The 19,167-nt window shown below is 37.1% G+C and overlaps 1 protein-coding gene across 5 annotated transcripts in view; it reads right to left on the bottom strand.

Moving 5' to 3' along the window:
• Positions 1-361: 361 nt before the first annotated feature.
• The window catches only part of cadm3 (cell adhesion molecule 3), a 63,783-nt gene continuing 44,977 nt past the window's right edge, over positions 362-19,167 (bottom strand). For 2 of the 5 annotated variants that reach the window (XM_084118653.1, XM_084118654.1), the window contains exons 4-13: positions 18,500-18,652; positions 17,832-17,846; positions 17,229-17,366; positions 16,946-17,116; positions 16,258-16,348; positions 13,811-13,983; positions 13,153-13,542; positions 11,396-11,416; positions 7,078-7,203; positions 362-3,633 (exon numbers count right to left, since the gene is read on the bottom strand). In XM_084118653.1, the coding sequence (XP_083974779.1) occupies positions 3,515-3,633; positions 7,078-7,203; positions 11,396-11,416; positions 13,153-13,542; positions 13,811-13,983; positions 16,258-16,348; positions 16,946-17,116; positions 17,229-17,366; positions 17,832-17,846; positions 18,500-18,652 (1,397 nt within the window). In that variant the 3' untranslated portion in view covers positions 362-3,514. The remainder of the gene's footprint in view (positions 3,634-7,077; positions 7,204-11,395; positions 11,417-13,152; positions 13,543-13,810; positions 13,984-16,257; positions 16,349-16,945; positions 17,117-17,228; positions 17,367-17,831; positions 17,847-18,499; positions 18,653-19,167) is intronic. The other 3 variants (XM_084118655.1, XM_084118656.1, XM_084118657.1) reach the window with 3 other exon arrangements.

Genomic DNA, 19,167 nt, shown 5'->3' with positions numbered 1-19,167 from the left:
TGTACCAAATATTAACATTGATTTTCTCAGGTGTTCAAATACTTATTTGCAGCTGTATCATACAAATAAATAGTTAAAAAATCATACATTGTGATTTCTGGATTTTTTTTTTAGATTATGTCTCTCACAGTGGACATGCACCTACGATGACAATTTCAGACCCCTCCATGATTTCTAAGTGGGAGAACTTGCAAAATAGCAGGGTGTTCAAATACTTATTTTCCTCACTGTAGAAACCCTAACAGTTGCACATTTTCATTTTTCATGTATATAGTATTAACTAATAACAATAGCATTATTTTTTTTATCATTCTTGAGTGTTAAAATACATTTCAATAATAATAATAAGCACTGAAATAGGTTAACCCAAATGTATATTTATTTTGAAGTTAACAAGGGATCTCTTTTTGTAACAAAAAGCAAATACTGTCTAAACAGACATCAAACAAATGGAACCCACAATGATGATGACCTCAGAGTTTAGTCCCGTTCAGATGACATCATCGGCCATAATACAAATCAACATACATGACAGAATAGCTCCACATGATATGAATATTTATTCAAAAGGAAGACTTATCATTAAAAAAAAAAAAAAAAAAAATCTAACAGAATGTACTGTAATAATACTTTTAGTGTTTCCTGCATCTGTTTGGTGGTCCAGTGTGAAAATCTTCCACGCACATAAACACAGACACGTATCTGTGCTCACTTGAGTGTGTGTAGACTGTTCAAGGCAACACTAATCACATGAAACCCACAAATCATAAAAAAAAATGGCAGATTATCAAACAAAACAAAAGTCATGGAAAACTATCTACACCTTCCAGTCTAAGACATTTAGTTGTCATAAAAAATGATAAAAAATGGAACATAAAATTACAAACAACAATATGCACATCTACAGCAGAATAAAAGTAAACAACTTAATTTAAAATTAAGCACTGAGCTGATTGATCACTAACTGGAAGTTCTACTGCTTGTACAGGACAGAGAGAGAGAGAGAGAGAGAGAGAGAGAGAGAGAGAGAGAGAGAGATAAAGACGTGTGGGGGAACGAAATGCATTATCGCCATCTTGCGGCGGTCGATTGTAACTGCTCATCTCAGAAACTCATTGTCATTAATGAGGTATGTGAGGGAGTATGAAGGTGTAGCATGAGTTTTGCTTGTAATTGGTCAGTTGCCACTTAGTTGTGACCTACATGTGTGTTAACAAATGACCCTGTCATCCCACACAAACAAAAACATGCAGAAACTTCAGAACTTTCATATATGTGGCAGATTAGAGTGATTTAATGCAAGATTCCCTGTTCATTGGGGCCAAATTACATTGTATCATTAAAACGTGCATTTTCCGTAAAGCTCCATTCAAATGATCTGAAAAGTACTATACAAATAAAGGTGAACTGAAAATTAAACAAGCATGTTTTATTCTGAATTGTGATGTTTTTCCCTCTTCCAGTAAATTACCACACCTGCCTCTTGGTCCCAGTTTCTCAGGTTTAGAGAGAAAGTTGTGTTCTCAGCCTAAAAATTATTTTATTTTCGATCATTTGCCATGTTTAGGACAAGAAATGTTGGGAAGAGTCCAGGGGAACGGAATTGAAAAATGCTCAACTCCCAAGTCACAGTTAAATAGCTATTGAAAAGAAATAGGCCTAGCTGACACAGAAATGACAACTTGCCACTTTCTGTAATCAAAACTGTTGCCAGATCGGCACCGATTTGGGAAAAATTAGCTGGATACATAGCGAAGCAGAAGTAATTCACAAATTTAAGCACAATACATTTAAAAGTAAAGTGTGTAATTTCTGCGCCACCAAACTGAATCAGACTGCACGCCATTGGATGAAGTTATATGTCTCCGGTCGGGATGCTCAAACAAACAGAGCAATGTTTTGATAGCATCACAGGGAATCAACCTATGATTGGCTTACTTGCAGTCTATTCACATTAAGATTAGATAGAATTAAGGATTTAACATGCTAAAAATTACACACATCACCTATAATTAGCCAGATTTTAATTAAACAATTGTTTTTTATTTATTATTATTATTAAATAGAATTGCCTCAGTTTATTGCAACCCCAAACTCCCTCCAAAAGTCACCCATAGTTTGTGGTTGACAATGATGGAATAAGTCTGTAAATAATCTAGCTCTATGACTGTAAATGGAGGGGAAGACAAAGGCCAGAACAGACAACAAAAAAAAAGGGTTGTGGATAGAGGAAAAGAGTGGGAATGTGATCATTCAGAGAGAAAGAGATAGAGAAAGAGAGCAGTAGTTTGTTACCCTGCTTTTTCTGAAGAACAGAGGAGATTGATTCCTGAAGGTGGCGTGAGTGAGCTAATCACTGGGCCTGAATCATACAATGACACATCAGTGCACAGATCAATGTAATGCATTTAGATTGAGGACCTCATAATAATAATAATAATAATAATAATAATAATAATCTTCCCAGGTTGATGAAATGACACTAGACTGTTGCACCAACAGTAAACACCAGAAATCAAACTTGAAGAGAACGTAATTCATACAAATATTACTGAAGTTTCATAACACCATGTTTTTTTTTTTTCTATAGTCCAGATATTTTTTTATCAACTCTGCATTTCCACGCATGTAAGAAAACCAGGCAGGCTCAGAGAGTATATACTGCAATATCAGACAGTGGGGTTAGAGAGAGAGAGAGAGAGAGAGAGAGAGAGAGAGAGGATATATTTACAGCACACTGAGTAAAAATGATGCTATATAATCATATATATATGTATTTATAAATTTATATCAGGGGTCCCATACAGTGATTGCATGGGCTGCTGTTTTTGCCTGGTTATTCTGCCTGTGTGTGTGTGTGTGTGCATGATGTAATGTGATATTGGGGTGATGAATATGATTGCGTGTGTGTGTCTGTCAGTGATATTGCAGTGTTTCTTGGTTTGATTCAATTTTGTCTTTAGTTTATAACCTTTTTGTTTGATGTGTGTTTGCATGCGTGCCTGTTACCAGTCTGTGTCTTTCAATGGTTTTGGGAGCAGACAGTGTGTCCTGAAAGTTCATGCATGCACATGTCACTGTGCAACATATATGGACCGTTTGAAAGGAATCATGGGAGACGAGGGAAGTGTGGTCACTGTCATATTGCCTTTGATCATCTCTTTTTATTGTTTTATTTGTTAAGTCTCACTATGTGTGTTTGCTCATGTGTCATTATGGTAATGAAGAAAAAGTGTGAGTGTGTGTGTGTGTGTGTGTGTGTGTGTGTGTGTGTGTGTGTGTGTGTGTGTGTGTGTGTGCATGTGAAAATGAGCCCACGCGCCAGTGCACAACTCTCACTTTCCTGTCCTGTGTGTCGAAGCTTATTTGAGGTCCTTCAGTTCCAACAGGTCAACACTTTTTGTTTTGTTTTTTTTTCTTCACATATTTCCTCTCTCTTCTGCTATCGCCGTTTTCCCCATCAGGCTGAGTGAACTGAAGCGTGTGAAGGAAGAGGGTACGGAGGGATGGATCTCTAGATGAAGTACTCTTTCTTGTCATCCACCCCAGAGTGGCCCCCCTCAGCGTTAATGATGGCCGTGTCTGCATCGGGAGCATCATCAGAGCCTTTCGCCTCATGAGTCAGGTACGTTCCTGAGACACACAGAGAGAGAGACAGAAATCACAACTGCAACTGTTGTCTTTGTTTTTGCTATTTGTATGTCAACATTAATTGTATATCTTTAATAATTAGTTCATTTTATTTTACTGTTTTTTATTTTTAATTACATTGTTTCATTATTTAATATTATATATTAACATTTTTGACATTTTTTTGTGTAAATTGATGATTGAATATGAACATACACTACTGTTGAAAGGTTTGTGGCTCAGTAAGAAAGAAAGAAAGAAATAAAAGACAATTATTCAGCAAGGATGCATTAAATTGCTAAAAAAATGACAGTAAAGCATGTTTCTGCATGTTCTCATCTGCATATATGCTCCCAAAATGTAACCATGTAGGCGGTCAAGGCAGAGATGGTGGGTCTCTCAAGCAAGAGAGGAGAAATTGTTCTTGTTCCAGCATGCATCTGTTTTTTTATGTATGTGTGTGTGTGTGTGTGTGTGGTTCTTGGAAACCAGTCCAGATAAGAGATCTGGATTTGTCTGATTCTGCTTCCAAGACATATTCTCATTAGATGGTTGTTACACCACCCCTTGACAATGTATAAAAGCTGATGGGCAGAAAGTAAAGCTGAAGAAGTTTTTGTGAACGGAGACTCTGTCTGTGTTCCTGACTCTTTCCGTGGGCCCATGCATTCTTGAGTAAATGGAGGGACTGAGAATATTTGTGTGGTGGCACAAAGAAATAGAGATTATCTAACAGTAATTTTACAAAAAAATTACTTTATTAAACTATTTCAATAAATTCAGTTCTTTTGAACATTCTATTCATCAGAGTTGATAGTTTTCACACGAATATTAAGCAGCACAACTGTTTTCAACATTGATAATAATAGGAAATCAACCTAATAATGATTTCTGAAGGAGCATGTGACACTGATGCTGAAAATCTTTGCATCATAGGATTTCATTATATTGCAGTTTATACTGTATTTTTGTTTAAACAAATGCATTTTGGTGAGCAGAAGAGAGCTTTTTTCAAAAACATAAAAAAATCATACCGACCGAACATTTGAATGATAAATTAAATATAACAATGAAACAAAGTAGTATTTCCCAATTGAATAAAGATAGCTTTTAACTAAAATTTATATTTTATTTAAAATACTTTAATTTAATTTAATTATTTTATTGTATTATATTAATTATTTTAGTAAACACTTAGAAAGGAAGAAATTTTGAAGATTGAGATTTACATGCTGCATTTACATGTCAAGATCCAATATTTTGATATTTTAGAAGCGGCCAAAAGTGATGTCTGGCCTAAGAAAAAAATGACATCTACATGCTTTATTCGAATATTATAAAAAAATTGTTAAAGATTTTGTAAGCATATTGTGTATTTGTGCTTTGAGTCAATTGAGTCAATTGTTTTATTTGTAACGCAATGAAAATGAGCAAATTGTGCATTAACATCATACAAAGAAATTATAAAAACATGCAAAAACAAGAAAGAACCAACAAAATATTAATAACTGATTATGTTGTAGTTAATCTATGCTTTTCCTGTGAGCTTTTATTTTTTCTATGCATGTTTTGAGCATAGTTAAATAAAACCTGTGGCAGCAGTTTGCCTTTTTTGACAAATAATTTAGTCAGATAAAATTATTAAACCAAGTTTAGTGTTTTGTTCTCCCCTAATATTTAATATATTTAAAAATTTTGATGGTTTAATCGAACTTGTAGGGTCATTAAAAACAAATATCCCCTCCGGACATCACTTTCAGCCACTATTGTACATATGTGATTTTTTTTAGTCTCATCTGTTTACATTCACTTAAGACACAACCAAATGTTCTTACATTAATACCTCACCCAAGTGTACATATGATCCTTCAATGCGCAGCTGCATTTAATCCTTGTTCAGCGTTTTTTCCCTGGCTCCGAAACCAGGCTGTTTTCCCTAAATGTATAGTTTCTGACAGCTTATCTAGATATATACTCTGTAAGTCATAGATAGATACAGAGGGAAAGCAGCAGCACAGCTCAAACACTGATCTGTTTACAGTGTCCCACTGTGCACACACACTCACACAGTCTGTCAGTTGCTTCTTGCACTCATAAGACATAAGATAGAACAGAAGTTTTCTTGCTATTTTGAAATAAAAGAAACCAAAGTACTATGCCGACATCAAACTTTCAGAACTCTTTCCCCAGTCCACCTTAACCACTAGACTATAAAAATAGTGAGTCACAGTTTTGATGTCAGAGCTACCAGAACTAGAGTTAAGCTGCGTTCACACTACCAGCAACACGCAGCGACAAAGCCACACAATCCCATTCATTTCAAAGCAGAGCTGGCGATTTCCGGAGACAGGATGTAGGCATGTCTGGTGCCGTAAAAAAGTGTGTTTGACTTCACGCAAATGAAGAGCGGCTTTCGAGAGCGACAACCAATAGGAGTGAAGTCAGTGGAGTGCACGTGATCCGTTGCTATATATTTAAAATTAAATTAATGCATTCAACTTTGTTGTTACAATGAAAATCAACACCTGTCTTGTTTTTTTGTTTTGTTTTTTTTGTAGGCTGGGAACAAGAATAAACATAAAAGGTGACATTTTGTCAACAATGTAATATTTTAACATGCAATACTTTTATTCCTGTGAATGTAATTCCTGTGTTAACAGATTTATGCTGCATTGAAAAGTAAGAGTACTCCCACAATTTCCAATGCAGAAGTACCTACAGTAATGTGTTACTTTTAAAAGTAACATTCTTCACCACTTTATCAGCACATTAACATACTTCCACCTACACAGACATAATAAAGGTCATTAAAATAAAGCTAAAATACAATTCTAAAGGTCAGATAGAGGAAAATGGTTAAGTATTTGAGGAAGTATTTTACCTCAAACCTTGACTATAATAAATAATACTTTAAATGTACACTATGTAACGTTTTTTGTTCAAAATGGAAATTTAAATAAGTCAATACATCATCGATCTTTCTTCCAAAATGTGTTTTTTTTTCTTGCCCTCATTCATTATGGTAAGTCTATTATAATTGTTTATATTTTAGACCTTTGACAAATTTTCGACATACGTCACTCGCTCGTGTGCATTTGCTGTTCATTCATTTTCATTTTTCTTTTTTTTTCTAGGTGCACCATTGCAGTGAGACATGTGGTTCATTTACAAGTATAATGTCCCAGTCAACAATGAGATCTTGGGTCAAGTGTCTCTAGATGCTTAAATTCAAGACAAAATCTATTTGAAAAAAAAAAAAAAAGCTGCTGATGGGGCAGGACGCTGCAAAGCCCTCCGTCAGGAATTCGACCACAGTTCCTGAAGGTTATAATCCCTTCAGATGTGTGTGTGTGCGATCTCTTTGTGTCTGATTAGATCTGTGCATGTGTGTGAAAGAGAGCGAGGGATTTCTTTGTCTGATTAGGGTGGTGTGTGAGTGTGCAGTACCTTTGTGTCTGATGAGGTATCTGCCGAGGACGATGAGGAGACAAAGCATGATGAAGACAATGACAGCAACCACTCCACCAATCACAGCATGGTCTACTCCTGAGGAGGTGGACATCGCTGTGGGGTCTGAGAAACGAACAGAGACAGGTAGATCGTCAAAGCCGTGCAGAGAGGACAATCAGAATGACAACAGATGTCTTAACAATACAGACCAGGCGAAATCAGAGAAGAGTTTGTGAGAGACTCAAAAGACTGAAAAACATGCAACACGTATTTGTCCCCACCTCGTCTTTACATACACAGCGGAGGTCATCCATGCACAGTAATGTTGGGAATCTTCACTGATTTTGATTCAGGAAGTCACAATGCGATTACAAAAACGGTCCCCTAAGCAATGGCATTAAAGCTGCACATATTTTGAAATATAACAAAAAGCCTAGTGATTCACTTTGTCGTTTTTTGAAGTACAGAGGCTGTACAATGGATGGAAATGTGCAATATGAATTTGAAAGGTTATGTTCTTAGAGTACTTTAATTTAAATGCAACAAAACGGCTTGAATTACTGGTGGAAATTTGTGCTAAAACTATTCAGGTTGATGTAAATTTTCATCTGGTTTTGTGAAAAGTTTGCATACTTGAATGAAAGTGAAGCCAGATTATTCACGACAACCCCACTGACAAAAATACAACCCCTCTGATAATACTGCACATACTTTTTGAAACTACATTACTATATATTTAAAAAAAAAAAAAAATTCAACTACAGATTCTCTCTGAGAAAGAGTCACAATGTGTCTTTGAATTTGTTCTTCCAACTCTAATAACACTTATCTTAGGAAACAATTTCAAGCAATTTTTCCTCTTTAATAGAGCCCTTGACATTTTCAAGCAATCTGAACTAAAAACCAATTTAATAAGCTGTTTTCTATTTTAATATACTTTAAAACGTAAAATGTATTCCTGTGATGACAAAGTTGCTGATTTGCTGCTCAATCAATTATTATAATCAATGTTGAAACACTTGTGCTGCTTCATATTTTAGTGGAAACTGTGATAAATTTTTTTGAATAGAATTTAAAAGAACAGAATTTATTTGAAATGTTTGTTTTTTTAACAACATAAATATCTTTGATGTTACTTTTGATCAATTTAATGTCCTTGTTGAATAGCATTTCTTTAAAAAAATTACTGACCCCAAACTTTTAAATGGTAATTTATGAAAAAAGGTGCGATAAAATCTGTAGAGTATTTTTAATGGGCTGTCAAGTTACTACAGTGTTATTTTCCATCTACCGTGAAGCCCCACGAGCCACTGACCTCTGTTTGAAAGGAAACACATGAATAATCAAAAGCAAGATTTCAGCAAAGAGTCTATCGTAAGCTTCAGTGACTTTGCCTGGACTCAGAGAGCGCGGACGACATCCATCACTCCCACCCACGGCACGATCTCTGTCTCCTTCTCAAACAATACTCCATCAAAACAAGACAAGTTAACAGTCACCCTGACGCTTCCACGCTTTAGGTAAAGAAAAAAAGGAGGGCGATAGATGAGAGCAGAGAGGATGAAGGAGGACGAACAGAGTGAGTGCTGAGTGACACAACAAGAAGCCCTGAGAGCGACAGAGAGAGAGAGAGAAACAGATAGAAACCAAAGAGGTAGAGAGAAAGAGATAATAGGAAAAAACACACAGAAAGAGTACAGGAAAAGACAGAAAACACTGAAGAGATCATGTATTTTACAGGGGTCATCACTGGAGTTAAATAGTTGTGCTTGATATTATAAATTAGGGATGCACCGATAATTTGAAATACCATTAAGATAATTATTGGCTGATATTAATACATAAAAAATAACACATTCAAAACTAAAATCAATAATGTTCAATGCTACATTATAATGTTCAGTATAAAAAAATGGATATTCATTTGTATATTTGGTCAAGATTATTTGACCCAAGATATTATTTGGTCAAGATTATGATATTAAATGATTAGCGTTTTTAAAGATGATCTTTAAGTGAGTATTAGATGATTGCAAAGGTTATCTATATGTAAATATACAGGACATTGATGCAAAGTGATAAAATCATTACAAGGTGGCTTATATTTGTGCATCCAAACACACTGACAAACATAGCAAGTCACGTCTTTTTTAAAGTTTTTCAGGTCTTTATAGCTATTTAAAGGCATTTTCATACTAGAGCTTTTGGTGAGGATCACCATCAAGCTCTTTGACATCAGACTTCAGTTCATTTCATTAGTGTTTTTCTGAACTCGAGTCTACGCCAAAGAGTCATATTTAAGGCTCTTTGAAAATGGCGGTCCAGATACTGTTCACTGATCTGCTGTTGAGGATGATTTGCTTCTAATTTATTACTTATCGCTGTTTTTCTCAGTAAAAAAAAATTGACTTCAACGAGCATCTAGCATTCTTTGCATCTTTTGCGAAATACACATTCGTTAATTTAGACAGTAAATGTTTATTAAAAATTGGGTAACACTTTATTTCGATGGTTCACTTTAGACATTCTTCTAAGTAACTTTGCAACTACATGTCAGCTAACTCTCAGTAGAGTATTAGTAGACTGTCTGATTAATATCTGCAAACACTTTATTGTGATGGTCTCCCAACAGACATTCTACTGACTATAAGTAACTTTGTTTGCAACTACTTGTCTTCTTATTACCCAAACCCTAACACATTACCCTAACCTAAGGGTCTACTACTGTCTACAAATACTCTAATGGGAGATAGAAGTTGCAAAGTTACTTAAAGTTAGTAGAGTATCTAAAGTGGACCATCGAAATAAAGTGTAACCAAAAACTGAAAAAACAATGTTTTCAATATGTGTTGCCTCCTCGTCCCAAGTCTTTGTCAAACTATAATGCTGTTGCTGTTATTGCTGTTAACCTCTTATGGTGCTTTTCCACTGCATGGTGCTTGACTCGCTTTTCCACTGCAGTTTAGTACTGCTTCAAGGTGGGTGGGATTATAGACTGATTGTTATAGTTGCGCCGCCTCTACTGCCGTAAATGGAGCATATCGATGGAATGATGTTCTTGATTCTCGGCATCGGCAAGTGGATGTTTTTCACTGCAAGACGAAGAAGTTTTTCTATTTGTATTTTCACATTTTTGTATTGGTACGGCTCGCTTGGAACCTCAACCGAGGTGGTGCCAAAAAAAAAGGTACCAGGTACTAGGTTACCGTACACAGTGGAAAACCCCCAAAAGTGAGCCGTACCGAGCCGTACCATGCAGTGGAAAAGCTCCATTAGTCTGGGGTTAAAAAAAGCCCATTTGGATCATATCCATCTTGTAAGTTAATCATGATGGGGGTCTTTTATGTCGGCAAAATTAATATATAATGCTGAAAATGAAACCTCTTATAAAATGCTCATTTTTCATGGCAAACTCCAAATATAGCTTTTTCTAAACTGTTATGGCAAACATGTTGAAGATTAGCAGCAAGGCAATCAATTATGTGATAAATAGTTTGATTCGACACAAAAATAGCTTATTCAGGGCATTAAGGCATCTCCTTTGATATCCATACGAATAGATCAGTCTCTGGCCCCCCCGTTGGGTTCCCACGGTGTTGCACATTTTTGAATAGAGATTGTAGTCCCCCCTGGAGTATAGGTCTCTGCGTGATGCAATGATGTGGATGATGCAAATGTACTACGGTTTAAATTAGCACAAAGTGGGGCAGAATTGAACTTGCAGCATGCAAATTGACATAAATCTGCATTCCTTATCAGTCAGGGTCTGAAAATGTCCAGATTGATGACATGGGAAGATGCACGCAGGTTCAACTGAATCACTGCTTATGCTTTGACTCAGTTTGGCTTCTTCCACCAGGCTACAGATGGCTGGACCTCCCTGTAGCAAAAACTGAGTTGCATCAGTAATAAATCTCATTCATTTTTCTAAGCGAGATTGTTTTCAAATTGGCTGAAAATGCAATTTTTGGCATCAACCTAATTCAGTATTAAGCTTTCAATGAACCAACAAATTTGCACTGATATTAATAGTTTTCCATGTAATATCAAATGTTTTGCTTTCGTGAACAACGTTCCTGCTCCATTACCTATGTTCATAATGACAGAGCAATTCACCAGAGAGTTGTAGCTAAAAAAAAACACCCAGATCCATCATAAATTGAGACAAACAGGCTGATGAAAGAGAGATAGAGGAGAAAAAGAGGGACAGAGATTCATTCAAAGATCCAAAAAAAAGATAGACAGGAAAATACTGAAAGAAAAAAGGAGGAAAAGAAAGAAAAAGACAGAAAGTTAGAGAGAGAGGTGACAATACCTGCAGCGTTTACTCCGGCTTCTTCTCAAGAGGATGAAGGGATGAATGGATGGGTGGATGGATGAGTGGATGGATGGATGGATGGATGGATGAGGACCACATGAGTGGAGGCACGAGATGTGATGCAAGAGAAGGAACAAAGAGAAACGATCAAGAAAAAGTGTGTAAGCGTGCGTGCGTGTGCGTCTGTGTGAGCTCACTGAACACTATAAAAAAAATAAGTATCTCGGAAGAGTATTAAAGAGGATTTAACATAGCGAAATAATAAAATAATTGAAGCGAACGTTTGCTGTAGGGAAGGTATTGTGTCAGATTGTGTTTCTAGATAATCAGAGGCTTTGCCGTGAGATGTGCCTGGTTAAATCCTGCATTACAGTCAAAGCTGACAGCAGATGCTGCTCAACATGCTTCTGTGATACTGCACTGGAGGTCTCAGTATACATCTCTATCTTTTTCACACGCACAAACACAACCTGCTTGATTATATTGTGACACATTCAAGCTGTTCCACCCATACACCCAGGGAGGGCACTTTGGTCATTTTGTCTACACAGGTACTTGAAAGATGCATGATGGGGTCTACATATCTGTGCTTTATTTTATTTCATTTCTTTTTGAAAATTGTTAGTCCATAAACATGTACATTACTTTACATGTATTTTTGATGATTAATAATTTTATGACACACTTTTATGCTATTTTCATGTTGTTTTTTGTCATTAATGTTCTCATTTACATTAATTATATTCACTTAAACATTCACTTTTTCTGTTCCATGCATGAAAGAAATACGTCACATGGGTTTGGATCAACATGAGGATGAGTAAATGAAGAAGAAAAAAAAAAAGTAAAATTTTTGGTGGACTATCCCTTTCACTGGACACACTCAATCATGTTCCTTAAGTTTCATTAAGTGATAACCATTTTTTAATACAATGTTGGCAAAAAAAAAGAAAAAAAAGTTTAGGGTCGGTAAGATTATTTAATGTTTTTTTTTTAAAGAAGTCTCTTATGCTCACGAAGGCTGCATTTATTTGATCAAAAATACAGTAAATATAGTAATATTGGGAAATAACAATACAATTTAAAATAACAGTTTTTTATTTTAATATATTTTAAAATATAATTTAATCCTGTGATGTCAAAGCTGAATTTTCAGCATGATTACTCCAGTCTTCAGTGTCACACGATCCTTCAGAAATCATACTAATATGCTGATTTGCTGCTCAAGAAAAAATTCTTACAGTTGTGCTGCTTAATATTTTTGTGGAAACCGTGATCCATTTTTTTCAAGATTGTTTTGGTGAATAGACAATGAAAAGGTAAACGTCTTTACTGTCACTTTTGATCAATTTATTGTGGACTTGCTGATTAAAAGTATTTGTTTATTATTTACAGACCCCGAACATTTGAACAGTAAAGTATGTAAAAATTATTTTAATTACATTAAATATTATTATTAATATTATTATATCAGATATATAGTAAAAATAATAAATAAATAAAAATCAGCCCCTTTTATCTCACCTGTGTGTGTATAGATTTTGACTGGTGTAAAATGTTTTGAAGTTTAAATGTCAAGGCAATTATTGTGTTGTCATGATCGATCATTGCTGTCTCTTCTCAGTGCACTCAGGTAATCATGCCCGTCCCAATCCCTTCCCACACGCACACAGAGAAACCGGTAACTGTGATCAGTGGCACTGCAGTGGAATGTTAAAATGTGGTTAGGTTTGAGTGTGTGTACAATGGATTACCTGTAAAGGTGTGCACTCCATTCAGCCGAGAAACAGATGATGGAGTGGCAGGAGGTGAGGAGGAGGAGGAGGGGGAGGAGGAGGGGGAGGAGGGGGGTGAGGGAGGGGAACGAGCAGACGGAAGAGTGAGATCTGGGAAGAGAGCGTTGGAAAGAGAGGTGGTGGGAACTTCAGGAGATGGAGGGAGAGTGGGAGGAGCAGAAGGAGGGAGAGTCGAGGAGATTGGAAGAGTGGATGTGGGGACGGTAGTGGAAGACGACGACGAGGAGGGAGGAGGAAGAGTTTCGCCTTCAGTAGAGGGTGAAAGGGAAGTTTGAGGAGGAGATGTGGGAGAAACAGAGGATGAAGGGAGAGTAAAGGTGGGAATAAGGAAGTCTGAATCTCCCTGGTCTTGGAAGATGAAGGAAAAGAAGAAAAAAAATGACAACAGAAAACAATGGATAGAGAAAGGGATGGTGGATGAGAGGGGGAAATGAAAGAGGAAATAAAGAGTGAGTCATGCAAAAAGAGAAACAAAAGAAAGGAAAGTAAATACAGAAAAAAGAGACGTGAACGTAAACGTAAAACAGCATAATAAATGACGTCAACATAAATGATGACGAAAACACCTCTTCTTTCCATTCCTCCCTTCTCGTCGTTCGTCTCTCTCATTAATTACCTTGTACCAGGAGAGTGTGCGATACATCCCCCATGCCGATCCCGTTATCAGCCTGGCACTCATAAATGCCATTATCCGTTTTGTTGAGTGATTCAAAGCGCAGGAACGCACCATCCACCTTCGCCAGCGGGGGGAGCTCTCCGTCTTTCCTCCGCCACACAAATGCAGTCGGTCTGAGAGAGAGAGAGAGGGGGAGAGAGAGATTACATTACAAAACAGACCACATAAACAGCGTTTTGAAATTTCACATCAAAAGAAAAGCAGAAAGAGTCGTTTAATTGAGCAGATTGAAGGGTTTTGCAATTTGGCACACTATCAAACGAGCTGAGGAGCAAAGAGGGATGCACTGGAGAGAGTCCCGAACACAGCGAAGCTGAGTCACATGTCAAGTGAAATTAACCAGTTAATCAGAGGGGAAAGAACATCATGGGTGCTTCTTATTTCTTATATGTGCATCCTCGTTTCCTTGCCTCACGTCTTAGCTCCACCCCTTTAGGATGCAAGGGAAGGATACACCTGTGTATCCTCGCTCATGACATGCATGGGCTGGAGGACGGAGGAGCAAGGAAATGAGGAAGCATCAGTTTGAGTATTGAGAAGCACCCCATGTAGCCAAACCACCAGTGTTGTGACCCACCTGACCTGAAGGGTCATATGACACAAACAGCAAAGTTAACTCCCAGAAACAGCTGCTATCGTTTAACTCAGTCAGGATTAGAAGTTAATTTATGGGTGGACTACTACAAGCATTGTGGGGTTTGGGACAGGGCCAATGTTTGTGTTCAAATAAGTTTCCTGAATACTCTCCCTGTTTTCAATTGGTTAAACAAACAGATAGCCCCGCCCCAAAGTCCCGCCATTGGTTGAGCCAATGTTGCTGTGTTGTGCTGGTCTGGTTGGTACTCAAACGAACAGAGAAAAGTTTTGATTGCGCCACACAGCCACAGTGTTCATACTTCCTGGGGAAGTCAACCTACTGCTGGGATAAAAGAAAGTATCAAAAAATTACACGCTTCACTTCTAAAATCCCCTCATATGCCAAACTAACTGTGGCTTTTTCTTCTGTGAGTCCAAATCAGCGTGACTGTGTGTGTTACAGGGATTTAGAGAATTATGATGAGGACATAGGCAAATCATTATTTGAGTGCATGAATAAACCAAATAATATCATTTTGACTGATGTTGATAGAATTGTGCTGTAATGACTAAACGAATACATTAGTCTACTCTTTCTCTAGCTCTGGCATGAGATATGTTACTTGCAATACAGTAAGACAACAAAACAAGCAAGGATATTTTGTATTAGAGGTAGCGTTTCACACAGAAACTGGATAATATATGATAGTGACACTACTGTTCAAAAGTTTGGGGTCATTTCTGCTCACCAAGGATTGATTAAAAATGCATTAAAAACAGTAATATTGTGAAATTTCATTACAATTTAAAAGTGAACTGAGGTGAAGGCCAAGTATGGCAACCCATACTCGGAATGTCTTTACTGTCTCTTTTGTTCAATTTAATAGATCCTTGCTGAATAAAAGCATTCATTTATTTTAAAACTTCTTACTGGCCCCAAATGTCTGTGTAGTGTCAGTGTGTATACAGTATATATATATTTGTGTGTGTTTTCCTGGTAAACCCTACATTGTGGGGATGTTTTCTGAAAGTTTTCTTATATGAATATACAAAACAGTTTGTACAGTATACAAATAATTTTGTCTATAGAGAGTCCCCATAAAACATGGAAATCCAACATATGTGTGTGTGTGTGTGTGTGTGTGTGTGTTTGTGTGTCTGTGCAGCAAAAAGATCAAAAGATCATTACGGATCCTGTAAGTGCCACCTCTGATACTACGGTATCTTCTTCAGATACAACCCCCCATTTGTACTCCCATTCCAGTAAGGAAGGTATAGAGAGTAAAAGCAAATGGGAAAATGCGACAGAAAAACACTATGGGATGTCTAAATGGGGTTGAATAGCTCTCAGTGTGGGACTAATGGATGTCAGAAGCCATAATGAGTTGTAATGCGATCCTGCACCAGTAGAGGGTGATATTCAATTACATTAACTTCAATTTCCAGGGAGAAATATTTATGTGATATAACCAAGGCTTAAGTAGCTAAAATGTAATAAATATATCTGAAATAATAATGTTTCATCCGTTAGCTCCCGAAAGGGAGTTGTTGAACTGACTGAGATCATAGAGGATCTGCATTTAAAACAACCCCTATGTAAGGATGTCTCTGATCCCTCTTTCTGTCTTCTATCTGTATCTCATGTAACATCAAGGAAAATATCTCTGTAATACTGTCAAACAGAACTCTGTGTGTTTTTGTGTGTGTAAAAGAGAGAAAGGAGATCAATAGGCTGACCATTTTTAGCTTCATACATAAAACATGAATGTCAAGGATGGAAATGAGAGAGTGCGTATGTGTGTGTGTCTTACTCTGGATTTCCATTCGCCACACACTGCAGGTAAAACTTCTCTCCTTCTCTGGGCAGGTCACTCTCAGGCTGAATTGACACGCTAGGAGAAACTGAGAAAAAGCACAAATGCATTTCTAAATAATAAGCCAGACATCAACACCAAAAATTCAGTTTTGTGTTAAAAATATTATAAAAACAGTGATATACTATAACACGTTTCTGAGGCTCAAACAAGTAGATGATGCCCGCAATGTCAAGGTCATGCGGGTTTGATTCACAGGGAATGCATGAACTGATCAAATGTATTACTTTGAATGCAATGTACAAAGAACCATTAAGGGTAGCCAGGAAAAGCTTCTATTATAGAAATAAGTAATGGTGAAAAACAGTTGTGATGTGTGAACGTACATCGGTTTAATTTTATTTCAAAGCGGCACATTGTGACATTGTAATTGTGGGTTGTTTACAGCTGGCATGCACAGTATTTACAATGTATGCATCAAATCATAAATGCTCCCATTAAAATCAAACAGTCTATGCTGAAAGCACCTGTCTGTTATGTTATATCATCTGTGATATAAACTTTAATGGCAGAACTTCTGCTGATTGACATTTCTAAAATCACACAGTAGAACAGCGCCATACCGTTCAGCTCTACACAACAGCTATGTGAAATAAGCCTTCTGGCTTTTGTATGTGTGTCTTACACAAGACGCTGAGGGGCTGTTCTGTCTTCTTGTCTCCATTGGCAATGGACGGGTGATCCACCGCACAGGCGATCAGAGCGTTGTTATCATTCCTTGAGACAGTGAAGATGAGCTCGCTGGTTACTGTGTAGGTTGGTTCTTCAGGGTTGGACTCCACAACATCAGGACGCCCTACACATACACAAACACAAATTAAACACTGTAATTACTGAACAACAACCGTTTGAGTTCAAAGTGGATTTTTGACCTGACTGTGTGTGTCTGTGTGTGTGTGTGTGTTTACCCGGTTTCTCCTCTTGATTAAGGTACCAGTGTAGTTTAGCAGGAGGTTTGCTGCCTGAACTCGTGCAGGTAAGAGTAACCGTGCTGCCCTCCTGAACAGCATCTTCAAAACCTGTTATCACCGGCTTACCTGGAACACCTGTGAGAGAAAAACAGAGATGTGAAGTAAATACATAACATTTCCAGGTGCATTTTGAAGAAACTAAGGGGCTAGATTCTGGCTAGATAAGGGTCTAAATTCTGGCTTAAAATGTAAATAAAATGAAAACAGTTCTGCTCCCTAAGTAGCAGCTCACTATAACAACTAGCTATTTGTTATTAGGCCTTCATGGAATTTGCACCAAATAAATTCTGCTCTGTAGATTTCTGCAGAATTCAAATGTCCATCATTCACACACCCCGCCAATCGCATGTTTTTTTTTTTTTATATTAAAAACTTTTATAATGTTTTTAGCTGCCAAAAAGAGTACAATACTCTCAACTCCATTTAACACATTTTACCATATTTAAATAAATTATGCAGATTTTCTCCCCAAAACCAGTACAGAAAATGTGGAGCAGTGTGCAGGTTCCGTGTGGACCTAGTCACATCAAACATGCTTACCGTGAGCGCCTGGTGCTTTTCAAAAGAGGTGAAGCGCAGATGTCAGTTATCAATGACAACATGTGTATCTGGATATTTAATGATTTTGGTGTGCAGCATGGCAGTTGCTAGCAAACATCAAACTTCTACTACTTCGCAGTGTGACCTGTCAATCTGAATTTAATGTGAATTTAAAAAAATGATCAAGCCTGCAACATTATGGCTACAAAACATTGAGTTGTCTCAAGGGTATACATGCAAAAACAAACATACATCATGACCAGGGCAGACTGACTCATGAAAAAATGACTCTTCATGAATGGGTTAGATGGATGGATGGAGTTGTCTGTGTTGGATTGAATGACAACGATGTTTTAATTTTCTAATGGTTTCAGTTGCATCACCATTTCAATGATTGGCCATTTGTGGCTAAGATCACTTTGAGAGCTCTTTTAATCATCTAATAGAAAAGCCATGCTTTCAGATGGGACAAAAATACATTAATTGAAAGGCCATTGTCCTTTAAACAAACCAATATTTTCCTCATGCTAAAGTTACCCATGATAGTCTCAGACTTTTAGTGAAATACATGAAGAGCGATGAGGAATATGCTACATATATATCAATTATTCTACTGATTCATACCACCCTGACTGAAAATGAACATACACACACACACACATACATACCTAGTACAGTAACTGTGGCTCGTGCGGTCCGTACAGGCATGGTGAAAATGGAACAGGTGTACTCTCCATCATCTGACAGCTGAACCTCTGCGATGGTGATTATCAGCTCTGTAGCCGTGGACTTTACCAACTGGATACGGTTATCTCTCAGTGCTGAGAAAGACAGAGCAGATAAGAGAAGCACATACACTACATAAGTGCCATATTCTGGAATTTTTAGCATTTTATTTTCCCCCCTGAAGTCCGCTGATAACGTTAGTCAAAACCATTGTGATTTAGATTTATGTGATTGCTTTCTACCATCTCTCTAACTCTTCCATGTTCACCTTTATCAGACTCAAACGTGTTACATTTTTTGTAGTTAAAAAACCCCCACAATGTGTACAGTCCTGATCTACACTATATGACGATAAGATATGATAGGATTTTTTTATATATATATCTTAGAATGTCTTAGAATGAGATGTGTATGTAACATCATACTGAGTGCGCAATATTGTCTGATTTGAATACGCTAATTTTCGCTTACTCTTTCCTCATCTAGCGAACCATGTGACGTTCACTATGTAGTGAACAGTGAACGAGTCAGCAGTTTTGGATACAGTATACTGTATGCATGAATGCATAAAATGCCTCTGTTCTCTTACAGATCTTGTGAGTTCAGCACC

This window comes from Abramis brama (assembly GCF_963993115.1).
Source record: "Abramis brama genome assembly, chromosome: 7".
Classification (NCBI taxonomy): Eukaryota; Metazoa; Chordata; class Actinopteri; order Cypriniformes; family Leuciscidae; genus Abramis; species Abramis brama.
Note: the sequence above shows the minus strand (reverse complement) of the source record. Positions and strands in the feature narration are given on the sequence as shown.